Genomic DNA, 24099 nt, shown 5'->3' on the forward strand with positions numbered 1-24099 from the left:
GAAGCTTGAAACTTCTAGGATTGTGAGGGAGGGAGGGAAAAGAGAGCAAAGGCCTGGCTTTTGCAGACAACATGACACTTTTCTGGGATGTTTTTAATAATACGTGTAGGAAAACAATCTACAGGACATCATACTTTGCTGAATAGTGGTCCCAATTCCCCCCCCGAACCCCAAAATTCCCCCCTGGGGGGAATTCCCCCCTTGTTGACAACCCATGCTCTAGACCCTTGATCATCTTGGCTACCCTTTTCTCAGAGTGGCCATATGAAAAGGAGGACAGCGCTCCTGTATCTTTAACAGTTGCATAGAAAAGGGAATTTCAGCAGGTATCACTTGTATATATGGAGAACCTGGTGAAATTTCCTCTTCATCACAACAGTTAAAGTTGCAGGTGCCCTGCCCTCTTTTGGGAGGAGAGCAATGACAAATCTTGATAAAATAGTTAAGAGCAGAGACACCACACTGACAACAAAGGTCCGCATAGTTAAAGCAATGGTATTCCCCGTAGTAACCTATGGCTGCGAGAGCTGGACCATAAGGAAAGCTGAGCGAAGGAAGATAGATGCTTTTGAACTGTGGTGTTGGAGGAAAATTCTGAGAGTGCCTTGGACTGCAAGAAGATCAAACCAGTCCATACTCCAGGAAATAAAGCCAGACTGCTCACTTGAGGGAATGGTATTAAAGGCAAAACTGAAGTATTTTGGCCACATAATGAGAAGACAGGATACCCTGGAGAAGAGGCTGATGCTAGGGAAAGTGGAAGGCAAAAGGAAGAGGGGCTGACCAAGGGCAAGAAGGATGGATGATATTCTGGAGTTGACAGACTTGACCTTGGGGGAGGCTGGGGGTGGCAACGGCCGACAGAAAACTCTGGCGTGGGCTGGTCCATGAAGCCACGAAGAGTCGGAAGCGACTGAACTAATAAACAACAAAAAGTGTAGTTCCTGCAGCTTTAACTGCTGTGATGAAGAGGGAATTTCTCCAGGTTCTCCATATATACAAATAACACCTGCTGAAATTCCCTTTTCTATGCAACTGTTAAAGATACAGGAGCCCTGTCCTCCTTTTCATATGGTCACCCTACTTTTCTGCACTTTGTCGAGGCCCTGCCTGTAACCCAAAACGTTCACGTACCTCTTGCAAAGAAAACATGTTCCTCAGCTTCCTTCCCAGAACGAACTGATGCACAGAGTGACAGGTGAGTGTTCAGAGTTTACTAATGTACATGATCATCAACAGGTAACTTGACATTTGCTTTATACAAACCCAGTGCCTGGTGCAATCCAAAGACATCAAGGTTGCTTCAAACATTATCAGAAAGAAAAACAAACATCACCCCTTACCCCCATCCCCTTCATACAATAACTGTACAGGGTTATTGACGCTTTCATTTCTCTGGCATCCATGGGCAACTGATAGGTTACCAAGCTCCCAGCGGAGTCCACTCACTTGCCCGGTCCCCTAGTTTATCTTGCAGTGACTTGGAAGCTGTCCGCCATTTTGATTTTCCCATCATGCCCTGGATCACCCGATGTACTGTCCCTCTGGAGCAATTTGGGAAATGGTAGTGCTGTGTAGCTTCCCATTTTGCCAGGTTAGCCCACAGCTGGGAGATCAAATGGGTTGGTGGTGCCCCACCAAAGAGAACTTTGCTGGGTCCCCACCTCTAATTTTAAGGAGGCTCAATCCAGGGCCTAATGACTCACCCCTATCAGCAATACATACAAGAGCAGGGTCTTGACAGTGCAAGCTGGTGGCTACGATTGTGGTGGGGCCATCAATCTGGGTTTCAGTCAGAACCAGCCAAAATTCTGAAGGAGCTGTGCAAGGTTCTGAACCTATTTGGGGGATAGGGTTAAGCATTTTGGACAGCTCCTTTGGAATTCTGGCTGGTTCTGACTGAAACCCTGAATGGATTCGCAGCCCCACCAAATTCAGAACCACCGGCCTCCACTGGATGTTGAACCTCTTTCAGCCTGAGAGCCGGATTCCATGTTGGAGAAGCTTCCGGGGGCTGCATCCCAGTGCCGGGTGGGGCCAAAGGCAAAGGAAGCAGGGCCAAAGATACCAGCATATTGTAGCTTAAAGCTATTATTGCCAGTAACTAAGTCTCAGGCGAGGCATTTCAACTTTTTTAAAAATGGGGGAGGCAAAAAAAAGTCAGGACACTGGACAAAGTGTGTGGCTATCTGGAGAGTCCCAGAAGGTCAGACTGGGAATTCCAGGATGGTCGGATTTGCATGCTTGTCATAGAGCAGACATCTTCAGGCTTGGATGGGATCTGCTGATCATTTTTTGTGCGTTTTCTTTTAAACACACATGGCCATCTTCCTGCTTTTTTTATATATCAGGGATACCCCAAAGGGAGGACCACAACTCAGTGGCAGAGTGCAACCTTTACATGCAGGTTTCAACCCCTCCTGTCCTGTTAAAAGGTCTCAGGAAGCAGAGCTTGGAAGGACCTTGGAGTGTCCCTGCCAGCCAAAGGAATCGATATCAGGCTACAAAGAGCAATGGACTGACTCTCAGCATAATGCAGGAAATGGAGGAAGTTTGGTAGCTGAAAGCTTGTCATATGTGGGAAGGGAGAAGCGGCATCTGCTGAAATTCTCTCTTCTGCTATTAAAGGCACAGGAAGTTTGACATCCATCCTTTGGGTCAACTGTTCATCCGCTCTCTCTTTTTTAAACGAAAATATCCTAAGCAAAATGAATAAAACAGCTGTGATGTCACTGCTGTGACCGTCTGACTTCAGGGTGCAATTCACTTGGGGTTTGCCAACCTATCAGGTGAAGACCAATGCCCTAAAGAAATCGGAGGATGCCATCTCCTGGCAGCATATGAAAAGATGCGGGCATGAAAATTGACTTTTGATTACAGAATCAGAACAGCTGTATATACTCCGAATGAAGAAAAACAAAATCAACATTAAAGTTGCATAAATTCCGCAACAAGAAAAGCTGGATTTCGTGATCTGAATAATTTTTTTGCTAGTCATGCAGAGGAGCAAAAGCCACATGCAGGACACTGAAGATCCATCTGCTATGGTCTTTAAAGTCTTGATCTGCCCATACGTCTGGCTTTGAAGATTTCACTATACTTTGCCCATATATGCACTTGCAAACCTATCACTGCAGCCTTGATGGCTGGAAGCAGAAACCTTAAAAGAAGAAGAGGAGGAGGAGGAGGAGGAGGAGGAGGAGGAGGAGGAGGAGGAGGAGAGTCTAAGAATGTGGAATTCTGCACTCTGTAGTCCGGACGAAATTCGCAACTTGTGCAGTATAAATGCACAACCCTGCCAATAATAACACTACCGAATTGTTGCCAGACCGGCATGCCCTTCAAATGATTCCCATTGCATTTTGAGAAATCCAAAATGGGTCTGGAACCCTGGCACCTTCCCTTTCAGATTTTCCCCATTTTCTTCTTTTATTTCTTCAGTGGACAGTTCAAGGGTTCTCCCTTCTCTTTGGCTGTGACAAGACAACGTCTCCTCCATCGGTGGCTGGCATACAGGGGCAAGGAGCTTCAACAGAACTGCAAGACAAAGGACACTTTGCAAAACAGAACGGACTTAACGCGGGTGGATGCTCTAGGACTTTGCACTTAGGAAAGCCAAGGGGGCTCTTCACATGAGAGAAATAAGGCATGCTTGTGACTGGCCGCTCACGGAAGCTGGCGGATCCTTTTGAGGTTGTTGTCAACCTCCTGTATGTCTCCCACACCTTCCCCCAGTTATTCTGTTCTGAAAACAAACCAACCTGGATATCTCGGTTCTTCTGAAATACTACAGGATTGCCTAACGTGAAGTTGCACTACAAAGCACCCACTAGAGGGCGCTGTCCTATTCAAGGCTATGAGCACTGAGAGGAGGGGGAGTTTTCAATTATAGACCATGTGGTTGCCCCTCTCGGCCCATGGTAATGCAGCCCATTACCACTGTGCAAGAGAAACAGGAAGCTAAGCCCCAGTAAGGCGACGCAATTTGCCCTTAATCTAAAGAAGCCCAGGGTCTGCCATGGCAATTGACACAAGTTGGACACAAACCAAGGTTCCATATAAGATGACCTCCCTCAATCTGGTCCCCTCCAGATATGTTGGACTACAACCCCCGTCATTGCCAGAGAGTATGGCCTTTGGTGGCTTATATCCTAGCTGACTCCAACCTAGTGCTCTCCAGATGTCTTGGATTACAGTTCTCATCATCCCCAGCCAACACCAGCAACGGTGCTGGAGGAGCGTTACAGCAGAGACACTGAGTTCAAGAGATAGCATCAGCTGACAACACTGAACAACAACCCACAATACAGACCTTCCAGCGGTTCCCGCACTCGTTGCACAGAACAAAGGTTGTCATGGGCTCGTCAGCACTCCGTGTTTGCACCTGAAGAAGAGAGGATCAGGGAATTTGCTCTTGTAAACTCCTGGGGCACAAATGCTAGCAGCAAAGCAGCTGAGAATTTTATTTATTTATTTATTTATTTATTACATTTTTATACCACCCAATAGCAGAAGCTTTCTGGGCGGTTCACAAAAAATCCCATCCCAGGCTCCAAAATGTAAAACACACACACCCCAACTAAACTGCAAGCAACTATCAGGGCTAGGCAAACTGATCACCATTCTGCAACCTGCATAAATTAAGTACATTTGCTTGGCTTGCATACTCCCGCTAGCAAGTGATAGGGACAAAGAGCTAAGCAGGATACACACACACCAACACACACACACACGCACACACACACAGGAGATCTCGCTCAGCCTTTTCCATGGCTTCTGAAATGTCACCAGGAAGGTCTGCAGCTAGGAATGGGTGAGAAATTAATTCAGTTCAACTTTTCAGTGTGGACTTACCAGATTCAAAATTCCAAAAACTAAACAACAACCAGATGACAGTTTGCTGTAAAAATCAGTACATTTCTAAAGTTTGCAATATAGTTCACCAAAAATAAATAAATAAATAAATAAATTGTGCATGTTTTTTAAAAATGCACAAAAACATTTTAGTTAAAAATGTATACAAACGTGCACAAAAATGCTTTATTCAACTGTGTGGGGGTAGGAAATGCATACATTTCCAAAAGTGTAGACGTTTGGGGAAAATACATAGGAAAATGTAGATTAAAAGTTCATAAAAATGCCATACTAAATGCAGACTTTTTAAAAAATGTTGCAGTGTGATGTGGAATCAGGTGAAAAGAATTTAGCATTGGAAAAATGAGAAGTAGAAGAAAATTGATGGATTCACCCATCCGTATCTGTAGGACTTTGCACAATTAACATGCTTTAGAGAGCGATCCTATGGGCACTAGACAGATGATGTGGAGAGAATCGTGCTGCCTGCATCTCTGAGGTTGCAAAGGCGACTTCAGAGAGAAGGGAAAGAGGGAGGTTCTATGGGTAGGAAGAGGAGGGGACTGGAGCGGCCAGAAGAATCCTCTGGCCTCCACAGCCTCATTCTCTCCCACTCTGCAAGAGCAGAGCTAGACGGGCAAAAATGCCCATCTAGCAAAAATATAGATGAGAGGAGCATGAGGTGAAAATCACCTCCATGTTCCTGTCATTCTACATAAGATGCTCATCAGTCTTCAGGTTTGGAGGCTGACAGGCATCCTGATAGGACTGAGCCATTATTATTATTATTATTAGTAGTAGTAGTATCCTGCCTTTTGCCCAATACTAGGCCTCAAGGCAGCCTTACAAAATTTAAAACATATACATTTTAAACCTAGGAAAAGAAATGTACAAAAAATAATAATTACAATATTAAAACATAAACTTTACAAGTCCTTAACATAGATGGATGATCATATTATTCTCCAAAAGCCTGCTGGAACAAACAAGTTTTTGCCTGCTTCCAAAAGCACATCAAGGAGGGAGCCGGTCTAGCTTCCCCAGGAAGAGAGTTCCAAAGCACCGGAGCAGCCACCGAGAAGGCCCTCTCCCATGTTCCCACCACACGTGCCTTTGAAGATGGTGAGACTGAAAGAAGGGCTTCTCCAGAAGATCTCAAAGCACGGGCAGGCTCATAAGGGAGAATACGGTCTTTCAGATAACCTGGACCCAAGCCATATAGGGCTTTATAGGTCATAACCAGCACTTTGAATTGTGCCCAGAAACAGACTGGAAGCCAGTGGAGCTGTTTTAACAGGGGAGTTGTATGCTCCCTGTAACCAGCCCCAGTCAACAATCTGGCTGCAGCTCTTTGAACCAGCTGGAGTTTCCGAACACTCTTCAAAGCCAGCCGCACGTAGAGCGTGTTACAGTAATCCAAATCTTTTGTCCTGATTCCGGTTTTTCAAATGTGGCACGCAGGCTGAAACAGAATGATATCATTACAAGTGAGAACTGCAGCAAATTGTTACAGTCTGGAGTGCTCCCTGTTGAGGGAATACTGCTCTCAAACAAGGAAAGGAGGGGGGAAAGGCTCCCCCACTCTGGATTAGAAGAAAATCTCAGAGGTGGGCAGCCTAAAGACAACCACCCCATCATTTTGGACATCCCCCCACCCCACCCTCGGACTCCTGGGTTCCCGTCCATTTCCCCCCACCTGATTATATGTGCAGTTCTTCTTCTTGCATTTGCCGCACTGGAAGAGGTCTGTCGCGGTGCCTCCAGTCTTGGCCATTTGATGCTCTCGGATGGCTTCCTGGGTCATGGCATTTCTTAGCTCCTTCAATTCGTCACTCGCCATTTCCTGCAATGCACAATGGCGTCTCTGGGGCCTGACACAATCCCAAAGGTTTCGGATACACTTTTCATTAGGCCTGCAACCATTGCAATGCCGTTCTGTGCATGTCTACTCTGAAGGAAGTCCCAACTGTGTGCTAAGGGGCTCACTCTTGTGTACATGCAGCCATAATTGATTTATTGGTTGGATTAATCCATTTTTAGAGTGCCCTGATTGATTTATTGGGAGTGATTCTCTCATATAGACAGACAGATACAATATGGATTTCAGATATTATTCTACAGATATAAATTTTATATATGATTCTCTCTCTCTCTCTCTCTCTCTCTCTCTCTCTCATTTTATTTATTTATTTATTGCTGTACTTATACAGCTGCCCCATAGCAGAATTTCTCTGTGTGGCTTGCAAACAAATACAACATTAAAATACAATATAGAAGAAAAATGATTAAAACTAAAAAAAAAAAAACACCAAAAATAACACAAAAAACTTGTAAGACACCTTGGGTTCCTTGCAAGAGGAAAAAACGTGGGGTATAACTGTAGTAGTAGTAGTAGTAAAAGAGTTGGAGTATCACAAGATCTGGAGGACCAGAGGTTCCCCACTCCTGGATTAGATGGCTTGCAAGTCCCCACCCAAATCTATGATTCTAAGAATGTCAGAGAACTCCATTTGGGCGTGTGCGAATTTGAACAAATTACAGCTGGATCTGACCGTCATTTTGCCCACATGGCTCAGAAATGTTCATACATTGCTCAGAAATTTGCACAAATTGCAGAAGCTTCCCCCCATCCCCAAAATGTGCAAAAAAAAAAAAAGTTCCCAGAGTTTGGGGAACAGCTCGGCTTGCAGACGCAAAGCGAGATGTACATACCACGGAACTCGGTCAAGCCAAAAAAGAACCGGATGTCCCAATGTCCCCATAGGATTCTACAAAAAAGTGACGTCAGCAAGCACTGCCTTCAAAGAGGCATTCTCTCGTACACAAGAGGGATGCCTCTTCTAGCATGGTACATAGAAATCTGCCTCGTGCCGAGTCGGACCAGTGGTCCACCCAACTCAGAACCGCCCAGGCATTCCATGGAAGGCAGCTTTCTGTGTTCCTAACTGTAGACTGTGGTAAAGATCCGCTGTAATCCGACAGGCCTCTCCACACTTACTTCTGCGGTCATCTTGGCAATGCGCCCAGGTGATATGGCTCCGCATAAGACATTTCGTCGCAAGCCGGGATTCTTGGGGTCCTTCAGGTTGCTGATCCGGCTCCTCACCCGGTTACGGTACTTCATATCGGTGGCCTTCAGCTCCTGGTAGATATGTGGCAGCATCAAGGATCAAGGGTTGAGTGGAGAAGAGGAGTAGCTCAGTGGATAGAGCACATGCTTTGGGGGGGCAGAAGGTCCCAGGTTCAATCCATCACACTTCTGGTAGGAAAAGAAGGACCTCACGGAGCAGGTGATGCAATAGACCTCTGCCTGTGATCCTGAAACAGCCTCTAGATGGGTTAGACTACAACTCCCATCATCCCCGTGCAGCGTGGCTGGACACTTGACACCCCCAATAGGTTCTAATAATTGGCCATGCTGGCTGAGGGTACTGGGAGTTGCAGTTGAATATATCTGAGAGGCTGCAGGCTGGAAAAGGTTGCCCTGGGGCAGGGCAGGGTGGGGGGCACTTTTGGGCCAGGGGTTGCAGTGGAGGCTGGTGGCTCCGATTTTTGTGGAGCTGTGAATCCATTCTGGGTTGCAATCAGAGTCAGCCAGAATTCTAAAGAAGGGATCCAAGCTGCTGAACCCATCCCCAAAATAGGTTCTGCACCTTGGATTGCACCCCAGTGCAGGCCAGATAAGGCCAGTGGATGGAGGTTACTCTGTCTTGCCTTAGAAAGCTACTACCAGTCCTAATTGACAATAGTGGGCTAAATGGTTCAATCCCCTGATATAGAAACTCTTTTTTTGTCCCAGTGGTGGCCAGTAACCCTCCTGGGCCAAAACAGATGTGATATTAAGTCTCAGTTCAGACAACACATTTCTCAACGGTAGGTTTAGAATTCCACAGTGGAGTTTTTACACCACTGTTGAGAAATGTGTTGTCTGGAGGGAAAACTCCACCCCACAGTGGAGTGTTGTTGTTATTTTAGAAAATACTCCACACTGAATATCCATGCTGTGCAAAGGAGAGTTCCTGCACAACCATTGTGTTGTGTGGAAGGCCCTGTGGAATTTTCCATTGCGTTGAGTTGACTTTTCCCACTGGCTACAGAGTTCTTTGGCAAGAGCGGTGAAAGGAGCGAGTGCCGCTCTAGGAGAGCCGCCGAGAATTGGGTTTTTTGCAGCAATAGCTAACGGGATAGCATCAGGAGGACTGGGGGAGGAGACGGTGCAGGAACTTTTACTCAACTCCACGGTAGCCCATAGTCACACAATGGTGAAGTTAGAACCTGTGGTGTGGCGAGTACCTCCCAAAAATTCAACCGTTGAGTAGAGTTTTCCCACTGCGTAGAGAAATGTGTTGTCTGAACTGAGCCTAAGAGATCTCTGTTCTAGTCTACTGACATACTTAAAAGGAGCTGCTGTGACTGCCATTTTGTTGGAAGTAGTAATACTGGGGGAAAGGGAATAACCCTTCAGTTCCCCATCCCCCAAAAGGAGACACCCCAGGAGGTGCTAAAGAAAATAATTGTTTCACAAGTGGGACCTGCAACAAAAATATTTGCATTTTTGGACAAAAAAAAATTGAGCTGAGAACCTCACTGCAAAATACAGAGAAACACACAGTCCAAAAGAGTAACTGTATTCCATTCAGCATTTTAGTCCAGGGAAGGCTCCATGGAGTTTTCCATTGTGTCCATCTCTAGTATTCGTGGCAATAAGCCTGTGTGCATCAGTTGCTGGGGAACATGGGTGGGAGGGTGCTGTTGCACCATGTCCTGCTTGTTCATCCCTGGCCGATGGCTGGTTGGCCACTGTGTGAGCAGAGTGCTGGACTAGATGGACCCTTGGTCTGATCCAGCAGGGCTCTTCTGATGTTGTTATGATCTTAAGTGCACATTAGGTTGGTTCACTGAACCAAACACAATTCTCCCTATCACTAATTTGCACTGCCTTAGTTTGTTCCGGATATTCAGGTTCAATCATCACCAGCCCCTCGAAGGGACCACTACAGCTTCCTCTATCCCAAGGATGGTGAACATGTGGCCTTCCAGACTCCAACTGCCATCATCCTCACCATTGGCTATGCTACCTAGGGCTGATGGGACCTGCAGTTCAACAAAATCTTGGAGAACCACATGTTCGCAACGCATACGCCATGGTGGGACATGGGAGAGGGCTTTCTCTCTTGTGGCACCCCGACTGTGGAATGCCCTCCCCTTGGAGGCCCGACTGGCGCCAACGCTGATTTTATTCCAGCGCCAAGTGAAAACATGGCTTTCTAACAAAGCCTTTAATTGTTAAATTCTCCAGGCTTGCACATTGTTTTAACCAATTTAATTGTTTTTACTGCTTTAAAATTATATACTGGTTTTAACTTGATCCATGGTTTAATTTGTTTTTAGCTGTGTATATTTATTGTTTTATATTGTATGATTTTATCTGTATGCCACCCTAAGATCCTAGTGAAATAGGGTGGGATACAAATGTTTTGAATAAATAAATAAATGTTCCCCATTCCTGTTCTAGCGCATATTGACACCCAACGATCCATACAATCCAAAGGATATGATCTTCAATTTCAGCTGCCATCTTGTCACAATTGACTCCAAACTGCTTGTAATCATCTAAGGGGGGGAAAGGTGCAAAGAGGGGAGGGTCAGAACAGGATATTTGGGTCCAATTATGTATTCATCCATGGAAAGATGTGCTTGTTTATTTATGTAATTTGTGTTGTCACCTTTTTTTAAAAAAAGATTAACGTAGATTCAAATTTTGCTTAAGAAACAAATGATAAAGCAGCATATTAAAAGGGGAGAAACATCCAAAATTATAGTTTAAATTAACAGTAGATATAGCTACAATGTAAGACAGACTTTACCTAAAGAATGCCCACTAAAATATGACTCTATTAGGAATAATAAACAAAAACAACAACAGCAGCCATACAGGTAGTTCATGAAGTATATCTGGCAGCATTAGCATCACGGTAATCTAAAAACTATACACCAAAAAAGTTACGCGAATAAAAATCACACTATGCAAATCAATAGTAAGTTCTTATTAAAGTATTTTAGGCTCCTCTAAATGATAATTTATTGCAAGCTGTTGATTGGCCACTTATGAAAGTTTGTGGGTCTTTTACACTATGTCGTGAACAACCAGGACATTTCCCGTGGCATTCAATGGAAATCACGTCAGGAAAAGAACCGCTTTTAAAGTGGGGTCTTCTGCCACCAGATGGCACTGTCTCAATGGATGTGAGCAGAGCACGCTTAGAGAAGCATTGAATTCAAACCACGTGGTCGCCCCACTTCATCCATGTAATGCAGCCAGTAACAATCGTGCCAAAAAGCAGGAAGCCCAAATGCTTTGGTAAGCAATGCAATTTCCCCTTAATGTAACGATGCCCTAAATTAAAAGTATTTATCTCAATCTCTTCCTCTCTCTCTCTCTCTCACACACACATACACACAGTCTAAATTATGAACATGTGATTCCTTTTCCTGCTCCTAACTGTGACTTTGAGCACCGGACTCTCGCTTTGCAAAGATTCTAAGCCACAGAGCTTTTTTTTCTATCCCTCACCATCCATTTTCAGAGCTGCAGAGACCATCTCGATGCATTTGTCCCGGACGGAGTCCCCTGTCAGGTAACAGGATTCCAAAAAGCAGTTGGAAGATGCAAATGACGGAGAGACAGGGCTGGCAGGTGTCTTGGGCACATCTGGTCGAGGTTTGCTACTTGACCTAAACAGAGCAGCAAATGACAGATCTTCACATAAGTTGAAGATCACGAATACTTTCATGGTGAACCTCCCTGCCCCGAATGTCCTCAGGGCCAGCCGGACGGATGCAGGTAAGACCCCCCCCTCCCCCTTACCTGGCTGTGCCACCGTCGCTGCATGGGCGGCAGTGACAGCTGCAGGGCCAAGTAACCCCCCCCCTTACCTTTTTTATGGAGCTCTGAATCGAGGCGAAGGATCCGCCTTCACCTCGATCCGCTCCGCAACGCTCCGCTGCTCCCCCGATCCTCTTCGCCTCCGCCTTAAGGGGAGGCGAAGCCCCCCCCCCCCCGATCCGCTTCTGCTTCTCCGGTCCGAGGAAAAGCGGAGCACAGCCCTACTATGTACACCTGTTGCTGGGGAACATGGTCCGAAGAGTACTTTTGCACTCATATCTTGCTTGTGGGTTTCCCATGGGCATCCAGTTGGCCACTGTGTGAACAGAATGCTGGATAAGACGGGCCCTTAGTATGATCCAGCATGGCTCTTCTTATGTTCTTTTGACATGGCCACCCTATGACTGCTAGTCCTGATGGCTATATGCAACCTCCAGTCACAGAAGCAGTATGCCTCTCAATACCAGTTGCTGTGGAACATGAGCAGAAAGGAGCTATAGCTTTCATGCCCTACTTGTGGGCTTCCCAGAAGCATCTCACTGGCCACAGTGGGAAAAGGGATGGTGTACTAGGTTTGATCCACCCGGGTTGTTCTTATGTTCTTTAGTAGGGGTGTGCACGGACCCCCCGCACCGCCCCGTGGGCCGATCTGAAAATTTCGGATCAGCCCACTCCGCTCTGCGCCGCTCCGCCCATACTCCGCTCCTCTTCGCCACGGAGCTCCGGCTCCGAATCGGAGCTCCGCAGTGGAGGGGAGTGGTGCCAGGTAAGGCCGGGAGAGGAGGGCGGGGGGGGGGGTTACCGGGCCCTGCCGCCGTCGCCGCCCGTCGCCGCACGGCAGAGCCCGGTAAGGGACCAAGTGGGAGGGGGGCCTTACCTGCCTCCGTCTGCGGTCCGTTGGCTTCTTCAATTGAGCCCGCGGTTCAACCAGGAAGTCTGGGCCGCACTTGCGGCCGCGGTTCAACCAGACTTCCTGGTTGAACCGCGGGCTCAAATGAAGAAGCTGACGGACTGCGGACGGAGGCAGGTAAGGGAGAGGAGGGCGGGAGGAGGTTTACCGGGCCCTGCCACCGTCGCCGCATGGGCGACAGCGACAGAGGCAGGGCCCAGCAAACCCCACTTACCTTTCCAGCGGAGCTCCGGATCGAGACGAAGGATCCGCCTTCACCTCGATCCTCTTCGCCACGCTCCGCCGGCCCCCCAACCCTCTTCGCCTCCGCCTTAAGGGGAGGCGAAGCACCCCACTCCGCTTCTAATTTGCCGGTCCGATTAGAAGCGGAGCACATCCCTATTCTTTAGTCTCAAACCTACAGGGATTCCTTTTGGTTGCCTTCACTCCCTATATCCAGTTTCATCTTCCTTGCATTGGGATTGGAAACCCCCGTCCCCATCCCATACCTCTCCTCTTTGCCATCAGTAGAGTTTTTCTGAGAACCAGTAGGAGATGTAGCTGAGTTGGAGCCTGTAGAGGTTCTCCTGGAGAGGAGACAGAGAGATTAGAGATACATGATCCCAAAGCTGTGCCCTGCAGAAAGAATGGGGTGGATTTCCATGTCCAGTTTAATTGTATAATAAAAAGAAGTTCAACTCTAGAAAGAAAATGCCCCCCTCAAATTACACATGATTGACAGTGAAAGGAACACTATGAAGCACACACCCTGGTGAACCTCCCCTTTCAGGAGATGTGAATGGACCTCACATCTAGTGCTTAGCTAAGACAACATCCTTCCTTTGACTCTCCAAGAATGCCTTTAGCTGCAACTGGAGCCTTGGTTTGAGCTCAGAGTTGATCATAGTTCTGCCCTTCCCACAGCTCTCACTTATGTTGGGAGGTGGGGATGAATCCATTGCCCTGTGTGCCTAATGACAAGTTGATTGCCAGCCTGGCAGCTGAGTTGGCCAGCAAAAGGCACCAAGGCACCCTTATGCAGTCAAAACAGCACCACCCATACATAAGAGGGATATGTCAGCAAGCTCAGGGAAACCCCAAGGTTTGCAAAAGAGCAAAAAAATATTTGGGGAAGCGGGGGGAGACTGGGACAGCTCAGTGAGGAATGACCATGTTCAACGGCCACAGAATGTTGAGTGTCCATTGGAACAAAAGAGAATAAAAAAGGGGGAACGGAGTATCCTGGAGAAGGGCATGGCTGGGTGGACCCCCAAAGAGGGGCACTCCACACTTCAACATCTTGTGGTGGGTCCCACTTGTTACTGTCATCTCCCAACATTTCTTTGATCTCACCATTTCCAGTGATACGAAAGACATCATGTAAAATACATCACGAGAATAGGTTAGACTAGGAAAGCTCCTTCTCCTTAGGGCAGAGGTCGTATGCTGTGTGTGTGTGTGTGTGTGTGTGTGTGTGTGTGTGTGTAGCTTCCATAGGCCTCCCTCTGCCAAGACACGAAATTTGGCTCCAAAATTTGGTAGCGCAGCACGGCAGGAAGGAAAAGCAGCCTACTTTTTTAAAAGCCAAAAGTGCGGTTTGCCAGCAAAATCTGGAAAAACAGCAGCGGTCAAAACAGGCTCATTTTTGGTTTTTTGTTAAAGCAAAATACCCCTGCCTCCCCCATATTCTAACACCAAATTTCAGCAGCAAACCTCACTTTCGACTTTTAAAAGCATGCTGTTTTCCTCGTTGCCACCACCACAACACCACATTTCAGCTGAGCAGCAGGAGTGCGACCTCTGGTGGAATTTGGAAGGAAAGCAGCATCCCTACTCCTGGGAATTGCCCGCCCCTGTCTTAAGGGATCTGTACAAATACGGTTTCTGGACTAGGACTGCGAGAAAAGCCCTCTTGGCTTGTCAGACAAGCAATGATGCCGTAAAAAAAGTCCAGCTGGGTGCAATTGGCACAACTGACAGGTTCGCTTACCTGTCCATTGACAGTCTCTTGGGAGAAGAGGATGAGGAAGAGGAGGTAGCAGTGAAGATGGAAGATCTTGAGTCTTCAGAGTCTCTCCTTTGTCAGGGAAGAGAAAGGACAGATGTCACAAAAAGGGGATGAATTGTCCAACTTTTACCTTGGAACATTGCAAGCCGCCTCAGGCCAGGGGAGACATTTTGTCCATGTAGCCCAGTATTGGCCGACAACAAATCTTCAGGGTTATCAAGTGGAAGTCTGAGCCATTTTTGGTTACCCGATCAGGCCCGGCCCTACCATGAGGTAGAGTGAAGTGGCCACCTCAGGCAGCAGATGTTGGGGGATGGCGAGTGGCACTGAGACGTTGGAGGGCAGAGCTCTGTGTACCCTGTGACCTGACTTGCAACCCCTCTAAGATAGCATGCCACCCTTGGGTGCAGCGGAGGACAATGTCCTATCAGCAGTTTTGAAGGAAGGTTCTGTGATCCATCTAGTCGGCTTCTAGAAGGGGAGAGGGGCACCATCTTGTTCTTTGCTTCAGGCAGCAGAATGTCGTGTGGGACGGCCCTGTAACTGATATTCCCACTGGAGATGCCAGAGAAGAAACATGGGACCATCCGTGGATAAACCATGTGCTCTACCCCCACCAAGCCCTGCAGGGTGGGCATGGCTGGGCCCAAAGGGTAGGCATGCCGAGGGCCCGCACTTCAGCAGGGGGGCACTGACAATGTCATAGGGCTGGAAATCCTGGGTCTCTGAATCAGAAACACTGGCAATGGGAACCAGGTGCTCTACTCTCTGTGCCATCTTGGTGGTTTAGCACACAATGGTGGTGGTGCTGGCCTGATTTTTGGTGCCACCACTGCAGACAGCCAGGGGTCTATATTACAGCTACCACCTCTGCAGAGATCAGGGGGGAATCCGCACGTCGTTCTCGGGGCGCTTCCATCCGCCCCCAGTGCACCCTGAAAACGATTGCGTAACTTGCCTGTAAAAGAGACGAGGAAGAAGCGTCCTTGCCGCCGCTGCCACCCACAGACCTCCTCGCCGGCTGGGACGGAGAGCTCGGGGGAAGAAGGCGGGGTGGAGAGCTTCTTATGCTCTCCACCTCGCCTTCTTCTGCTGAGCTCTCCGAGCCGGCCGGTGATGCCGGCGCCAGCAAGGATGCTTCTTCCTCGTCTCTTTTACAGGCAAGTTACATGATCGTTTTCAGGGTGCACTGGGGGCGGATGGAAGCACCCTGAGAACGATGTGCGGATTCCCCCTAGGTGACCCAAAGGGCCAACAAGAGCTCAAGCTGGTCCTACAAAGCTGCTGATTCTTGGCCCACCTCCTCCACCTGGGTGGAGACCACTGACCCTGATGCTAAGATGGGGACAGGCAACTAGCTGACTCAGGTGCAAATCTGGACCACTAATCCAGATTGTATGAGCTGACCACTCAGCTACCTCCTACTCTCAGCTGCTACTAGAAGAGGGTGAGGAATTTTATGAACACAATCCTTCCTCCAAAGCACTGTGATTGGAAGCCATGGTAAAACATGCCCTAGGATGAGACGGTGGACCTGGCAGTCCCTTGACCACACTCCCTCCCTTCCTCCTTCCCCTGCTCATATAACCAGCGTTTAGAGAAACGAAACCAAAAGGTGCTATTTGAAGGAGACAAAGTTTCGGCATTTCAGAAACACAAGTTGCTAACCAAGCCTCATTCTGGAGCAGCTGCAGTTCTTTTGGCTTTGGAAGGAAACATACATCAGCTCAGGAAGCAACAGAACTAGACCGACGTGCCTCAATTCTGCTTGGACTTCAAGCTTCATCTGAATGTGATGCAAATCCCTAGTTACAATATAGGGGGTATTTTGAACAGACCCATTGAAATGAATGGGACTTAAATTAGTAACTTAAGTCCCATTTATTTTAATGGGCCTACTCAAAATGGAGCCTATGTTGGATTTTACCCAACGTCTGCATACACCAATAAAAAGTCACTGTCGTGGCTGCCATAACATTTTGGACCTGAATATTTATTGGCCAACGACCAGCCTAAGAAAACTCCTCTATTCTTTTTGCCTCTGGTCCATTTCTTTACATGGGTCCTGAAGCAAGATCCTTTCCTAGGGAATAGAAAGATGATGAGCTCCATTTTTGAGCCATAAATACATACCTCTCTTTCTTGAGTTCCAAGTGCGGCTTTTTGGAAGTAGCCGAAATGCCTTTGGGGTCTCTGAGGATAGAGGACACACCACAGCATCAGCCCTTGCCTGATCTTGTTCCTTCTCAAGCCACCCTCTCTGTCCTCATACATCTCCAGGTCCCACCTCCACCTATTCTTGCCTCCTAAGTTCATAATAGATCTGAAGGACCATCTTGACGCATGCTTTCTCTTTGCATTCACCTGAGGATGTTCCTACCAGACGTTCAGAGGGTAATGATTGGTGTTATGGCCTTTTCTGTGATGGCCCCCCATCTGTTTCAACTAAACATCAGGAGAAACTTCCTAATGGTAAGAGTTGTCCGACAGTGGAACAACCTGCCTCAGGAAGTGGTAGGCCTTCTATCCCTGGAAGTATTAAGTTACAGGTTGGACGGTCATCTGTCAGAGATGTTGTAGGTGCATCTTCCATTGTTGATCTTGCATTGAAAGGGGAGGGGGTTGGGATAGATGACCTCTCAAACCCCTTTCAAATTCAATGAATTCTTGAATTCCATATACTTCTATGTATGCTCTATATGTCTATGAATAGCCTCCCCAGGAACATCTGTGCGGCACTACTAACTTCATCATCTTTCAGGCATCAACTCAACGTTGTTTTATATTCTCCATGACATGCATACCATTGGTGCCTGTGTTCTTTCTTGTCTCTTTCCATTTGTTTTAAGTTAAAGGGGGGTTGTAAACAAATTCCGCTAGAGTGTTTGATCCTCAGCTCTCATTGCTTTATTGTTTGCAAGCTGCCTCAAAAGGCTTCTTGGTGTGTTCTTAAAGTGGAGAAGCAGGATAAAAATATTTCAAATAAATTAGGAATGCATGCTTAGCACACAGGGAAATCTCTTTCTAAATGTTGGGATCCCATTCTTTCTCTAAAAGTGTAGTGTCTGTGGATTTTATTTTATTTTGTGGAGTTATAAAATCATATTACATTACAAAGATAATGTAACTTGGAAAAAATAAAATGAAACCAAACAGAGAGAAAGGACCTGCCATTCTGCCTATATCTGGGGCAGGCCACCCAGGAACTATAGTCTAGACATTTTGGACTACAACCCCCAAATTCTTTGCCCATTGGTCATGATGGCTGTGGCTGATGGAGTTGTAGCACCAAACATCTGGAGGATGCAAGCTTACCTACCTCTGTGCTGTATGTTCATAGTTACATGGGCGCTGCGTCTTTGCTTGGAAAGAAGAGATGGCAAGGAAAGGGTACCTCTAAAGTTTATGGTTGCCAGCAATAAAAATAATTAGGGCTGTGCTCTGCCTTGGACCGAGGCCCCGAATCTGAGCCGAGGCGGACCTATTCGGCCCTCCTCAGCTTGGTTCCAAGGTGGTTCTGGTGAAGCCCAAGGCGGCCCGAAGCTGAGGTGGAGGCAGCAGGTAAGGGGGGAGGGGAGGCTCACCTCCCACTGCCGTCCTTGCGTCCAGCGGCTTCCACTGCCGCCGACGCATAAGCCCAGAAGTGGGCCGTGTGGCCTACTTCCGGGCCAGAAAATTCCAAGTTGCCTCAGAGGGCCCGAATTTCGCCTCAGCTTCAGTGCAGAGGTGGGTCGGGCAACCCCCAAAGAACTCCCGAGCCGAACCGGGGCTGCTTCGGGGGCTCCGAACCGGCCTCCGAGGGAGATAGCGGGGTGGGTGCCCAGCCCTAAAAGTAATGGAGAGTCAAAGTTCTTTGGTACCCCCTGGCTGACACAGCTAGGGTGGCCACTTCTGAAATGTCAAAAAAGAGGAAATAAAAAACCAAAGAGAGAGGACAAAAGGGAGCACAGATTTGCATAAACTTTGCATGTGGTGATTGGTATGCATAGATGCAAATTTAGAAATATAGATACTTCTCACCATGGCAAGGAAGACTGTGACCACATGTGAACTGTGCTCACTGTTGATGGGCAACAGTTCTTATTTTTTTATTTATTGCATTTATATCCTGCCTTTCCCCCCCCCCCCCCGAGTGTCCTGCTTACAGAGGACAATCTTAAAGGGCTTTCAGAGGAAACACCCCTCTATTCAAAGACGTCCTTATTTGAAGGTCTGTATGTTCCAAGGCTGGTTTAAAGAGAAATATGAAGGGAGAACAGAGCAGGGGCCTTGAAGTTGCCCATCCTTACAGAGCACCTGTCCAGCAAACTGAGGAGGCACACATGGGTCACCTGGCCAGTGTCTTCCTCGTTCACTATGGTGAGACGTATTGTATTCCTCTTGAAAATTATTCAGGACACGGAATAATGGGCTCAAGTTATAGGAAGCCAGATTCTGGCTGGACATCAGGAAAAACTTCCTGACTGTTAAAGCAGTATGACAATGGAACCAATGACCTAGGGAGGTGGTAGGCGCTCCCACACTAGAGGTATTCAAGAGGCAGCTGGACAAGCATCTGTCAGGTATGTTTTAGGGTGGATTTCTGCATTGACCCGGGGGTTGGACTCGATGGCCTTATAGGCCCCTTCCAACTCTGCTATCCTATGAAAATTATAGCAATTATTTCTAAACGTGCATCTAAACTGTTCAGGACCAGGTTATTGAAAAGGCATTCTGAGGAAGAGGCCTAGCTTGCCATACTACGGCCTGGGGATGTTCACTTATTTATGGTGGCTCACACCATGTCAATTGATCTCCCCACAGAGATCCACCAGGATCCTAGTTTGCAGAGTTTCCGCTGACAACTTATCCGTTTGCCCAGGTGTTTCCCTGCCCGCTAGCATTGCTGTGTACCTTTGGTTATTTTATTGAGAGGTTTTATTGATGGTTTTATCACATCTTATCAAACAAAAAGCAGGGAAGTTGAAGCAGTCCTATACATACACACACCCTTTCAACAGTGGGGTGTTCTAGAGAGCTTTCCCCCAACCCCCAGATCACACTGTTTCCTTATCTGGACCAAACCTTTTGGGTGTACAGACAATTTCTTCTCAAAGGGATCTGAACTATAACAATGGTCACCCAGTGAATTCATAGCCGCACAGGTGTCTGAACACAGATCTAAATCTAACGCTACACATTGCACTACTAGGGTGACCATATGAAAAGGAAGACAGGGCTCCTGTAAAAGATACAGGAGAAAAGGGAATTTCAGCAGGTGTCATTTGTATGCATGCAGCACATGGTGAAATTTCCTCTTCATCACAACAGTTAAAAGCTGCAGGAGCTATACTGCAGCTATACTGTGACCAGATTTAAAAGAGGGCAGGGCACCTGCAGCTTTAACTGTTGTGATGAAGAGGAAATTTCACCAAGTTCTCCATATATACAAATGACACCTGCTGAATTTCCCTTTTTAAAACAACTGTTAAAGATACAGGAGCCCTGTCCTCCTTTTCATATGGTCACCCAAGTACTACACTTCCTCCAGTTCTGCAAGGGAACTGAAGCCAACACCTAGAACATGAGAAGAGCCTTGCTGGATCAGACCAAGGGTCCATCTAGTCCAGCATTTCATTCACACAGTGGCCAAGCAGCTGTTGACAGGGGACCCACAGTAGGACATGGGTGCAACAGCATCCTCCCGCCCACGTTCTCCAGAAACTGGTGTATATAGGTTTGCTGCCTTTGATACTGGAGGTAGTCAGGGCCGGTGCCAGACTATAGGCAAGGCGAGCTACTTGCACCCCCGAGGGTGACCATATGAAAAGGAGGACCGGGCTCCTGTATCTTTAACAGTTGTATTGAAAAGGGAATTTCTGCAGGTGTCATTTGTAGAATGGAGAACCTGGTGAAATTTCCCCTTCATCACACCAGTTAAAGCTGCAGGTGCCCTGCCCTCTTTTAAATCTGGTCACTCTAGTAGTCTGGACTCTGACCTTGGGTAAGGTAAATAATAACACAAAGAGTATGGTATTGATTCAAGACGACATGTTCTATTGCTGCCTTATTTATCTTAATATGTTAATTTATTTTATTGTTTTAATGGATTTAAACAGATTAATGTTTTAATGTTCTTAATGTTTTATGATGTTGTAATGACCATTGGCTACAAACAATAAAAATGATTCTGATTCTGATTCTGGTCACTCTAGTATAGCTCTTGCAGCTTTAACTGTTGTGATGAAGAGGAAATTTCACCAGGTTCTCCATATATACAAATGACACCTGCTGAAATTCCCTTTTCTATGCAACTGTTAAAGATACAGGAACCCTGTCCTCCTTTTCATATGGTCACCCTACCCACCCACCCACCCACCCGGCTGCCAAAATTGCCAACTTTGATTCAGCTGTTCAAGAAGAGTTTCTGAACTATTATATTTTTCCTTTATTATGTTTTTTCTTAAAACAACTAATTTGTATAAAACTGTGACCCTTAAAGGGCAGTACTGCACCCTCTGAGGTCTGCGCCCTAGGCGGCTGCCTAATTAGCCTAATGGTAGCGCCAGCCCTGGAGGTAGTACGTAGCCTTCAGGACTAGTAGCCATTGATAGCCTTCTCCTCCAGGAATTTATCCAACCCTCTTTTAAAGACATCCAAATTTGTGTCCATCATTACATTTTGTGGTAAACTTGTGCTCATTCTCAACATGCAGGCATAAGAAAGCAGAGCGCCTGTTTCTCCCCTCCACCATCCCACCCCCCAACCCCCCATCCCAAGAGCTTTCAACGAAGAAAGAAAAGATGGCAGACTATCTGGTCATGGCTCCCCCACACCACGTCTGTTTTGTCCCTCAACTGTTATCCTTCTGATTAAAAAGTCGTACCTGTCTGGCTTTGGAACAGTGGAGGAACAATTCTTTGGCACCACCTCTTGAGAGACGGACTTGTTTGATTTCCTGGAAGGCAAGAAATGTCAGGGAGGTCAGCAAACGGTTTGTGCTTTTCAAATTGGCTCTCGTTTTGGTGTATCGAAACGCGATGCTTTCCCTTAAAATCACAAATGAGCCCTCCTTCCAGATGCATTTTGGAAGCAGGATGGAGAATAGAGCAGAAGTACGGCCTGTCATTTCCTTCCCTTCCCCAAGTTGCAATAGCTCATGATCTCTCTGTGCTCTAGGCAAGGCTTAAGGCTGACCGATACAGATTATGTCATTTGTTTGTATGTAAGAGGGAGCACAAGCTGGTTCCTGATGATGCACCCATTGCAATTGTGCAGAGATCAAAGCTTTAAGGCGGCCATCTAGAGGCATTGGAATGGAGGAGGCTAGTATAAGGAATGCACATTAAAAAGCTTGATATACACCTGTCCAGGGGGGGAAATACCCTTAGGTTTAATTGAGGGTGGGGATCTTTTTCCTGCTTGAGAGCCAAACTGGAAAATGGGAAAGGTCTCAGGGACCACACTTTGTGGGCACGGCTAAAGGCAGGTGGATAGAGGCGGTGCTGGTTTTAACCTATAAAGCCTTACACGGCTTGGGACCACAATACCTGATGGAACGCCTTTCCCGACATGAACCTACCCGTACACTACGCTCAACATCTAAGGTCCTCCTCCGGGTGCCTACCCGGAGGGAAGCTGGAAGAGTGGCAACCAGGGAGAGGGCCTTCTCAGTGGTAGCACCTCAATTATGGAATGATCTCCCTGGCGAGGCTCGCCTGGCACCAACATTGTTATCTTTTTGACGCCAGGTCAAGACTTTCTCTTCTCCAAGGCATTTAACAGCATATGCTGAGGGTTTTTTTTTAACTGACCCCAGAACTGTTGTTTTTAAAAGGATATTGACTGTTTTTGTTTGTATTTTATGCTTTTTATGGTTTTAAATTTTGTATATTTCTTTTTAATGTTCACTGTTTTTAACTTTTGTAAACCGCCCAGAGAGCTTCAGCTATGGGGCAGTATGTAAATGTAATGAAGAAGAAGAAGAAGAAGAAGAAGAAGAAGAAGAAGAAGAAGAAGAAGAAGAAGGTGGTCGTCAAATGTGATTATCACCAGTTTAAACCTACTCAGAAGTAAGCAGGGCAAGACTTCTGCATGTCAACTCAGAAGTAAGCAGGACTGAATCACGCAGCAGCACTCTCAAATCATATCCCAGAGACCAAGCTTCTGCAGGTCTACTCACAAGTAGGCATAGGCGTGCACAGCACATTTCATTAGGGTGTGCGCTCAGGGGATTTTATTCATTTGTTAAGTTGAACATTTATTGAATATCCAATCATAAAGGACATTATTTTTATTCATTTATTTATTAAACACTGCAGACACTGATGCCCTACTCTGCGTTCAGCTTGCCTGACCATGGGAGGGCTGTTGCAGGTGATGGGGGAGAGTGAGGAGATGCTCCTCAAGGCATAGCATTGGTGGGGCGTTGTACTTACACTGGCTACAGGAGGGGCTTACTAGGGATATTAGCCTTTAGGGGCACTCCTCTTGGCCTCTTTGAAATGCAGCTCCCAGCAGAGCAATTCCTTTTTGCTCCTGCTGCCAGGAGCCACGGTGCCCTTTCAGAGGCAACAGTTCTTGGCTGAGGGTGCAGGGCAGCCAGAGAGCAGCTCGAGGACCATTTCCACTGTGTCTGGATCCCCCTCTGGATCCCTACTCAATGCTCCCCCCCCAATTTGGCACTTATTGCTTGAGACATTAGGACAGTGGTTCCCAAAGTGGGCGGTGGGATTGCATGGAGGGGGGCGTTAAGAGGCAAGGGGGCAGCAGGGGGCGCTAAGAGGCAAAGGGGTGGCAGCGGGGCGCTCGAGGTGGTCTTTTCCGAGAAGCGCCTCTCCAGAAGATCTTAAAACCCAGGGACATTTTTATGGGAGAAGGTAGTTTGGTCCCAAGCCTTATAGGGGAAGAATCCACACATGTATTAATACCTTTTAAGAAGAGTCCTTTTAACGGTGAATTGAAATGTTTCAAAAGCATCAAACACTAATGAAGAGACATACCCTGCTTGGTGTGCCCCGCCACGCCGGCTGCAAAACAGAGGCGTTTGCTCTCTTTTCCCTCCTTCCCTCGGCAAGCCTGTGGCGGGTGCTTCCCATTTAAAGGGGCCACACACAGGGGGCACTGGGCATAAGTTTGTGGAACCAAGGGGGCAGTTACCAGAAAAAGTTTGGGAACCACTGCATTAGGATGTGCCTGAGCACACCCCACACACCCCTTGTGCACGCCTTTATACGTAGGTCTGCTTGCCTGCAAAACTGTATGCCTCCATTTTGTGCAACAGCTGTTCTGCCTGCAAAATGCCTCACTCTAAATATTTGCAACAGAGGTTAATTGCCATGAAATGCTCTCTTCTCTCCAATTAATGATCAGAGGTAACAGCAAGAGAAGCAGGCCGGCTGAATGGGGAACCCTGGGAGCCTCATCAGGGTCATTTCAGAAGTTCCCCATTCCTGGTTTAAAGAGAAAACTAATGAGTAAAGA

At 47.1% G+C, this 24099-nt stretch overlaps 1 protein-coding gene across 3 annotated transcripts in view; it reads right to left on the bottom strand.

Annotated features, from left to right (window-relative positions):
- Window positions 1-1192: 1192 nt before the first annotated feature.
- Window positions 1193-24099, bottom strand: part of TCEA3 (transcription elongation factor A3) — a 32837-nt gene continuing 9930 nt past the window's right edge. Inside the window, exons 5-14 of one of the 3 annotated variants that reach the window (XM_063140243.1) lie at window positions 21503-21574; window positions 16771-16830; window positions 14620-14706; window positions 13139-13216; window positions 11429-11589; window positions 10397-10467; window positions 7853-7993; window positions 6551-6697; window positions 4313-4384; window positions 1193-3537 (exon numbers count right to left, since the gene is read on the bottom strand). In XM_063140243.1, the coding sequence (XP_062996313.1) occupies window positions 3529-3537; window positions 4313-4384; window positions 6551-6697; window positions 7853-7993; window positions 10397-10467; window positions 11429-11589; window positions 13139-13216; window positions 14620-14706; window positions 16771-16830; window positions 21503-21574 (898 nt within the window). In that variant the 3' untranslated portion in view covers window positions 1193-3528. Of the gene's footprint in view, window positions 3538-4312; window positions 4385-6550; window positions 6698-7852; window positions 8003-10396; window positions 10468-11428; window positions 11590-13138; window positions 13217-14619; window positions 14707-16770; window positions 16831-21502; window positions 21575-24099 lie in introns of all 3 variants that reach the window. The other 2 variants (XM_063140242.1, XM_063140244.1) reach the window with 2 other exon arrangements.

Source organism: Elgaria multicarinata, chromosome 13 (assembly GCF_023053635.1).
Source record: "Elgaria multicarinata webbii isolate HBS135686 ecotype San Diego chromosome 13, rElgMul1.1.pri, whole genome shotgun sequence".
In the NCBI taxonomy this organism is placed as follows: domain Eukaryota; kingdom Metazoa; phylum Chordata; class Lepidosauria; order Squamata; family Anguidae; genus Elgaria; species Elgaria multicarinata.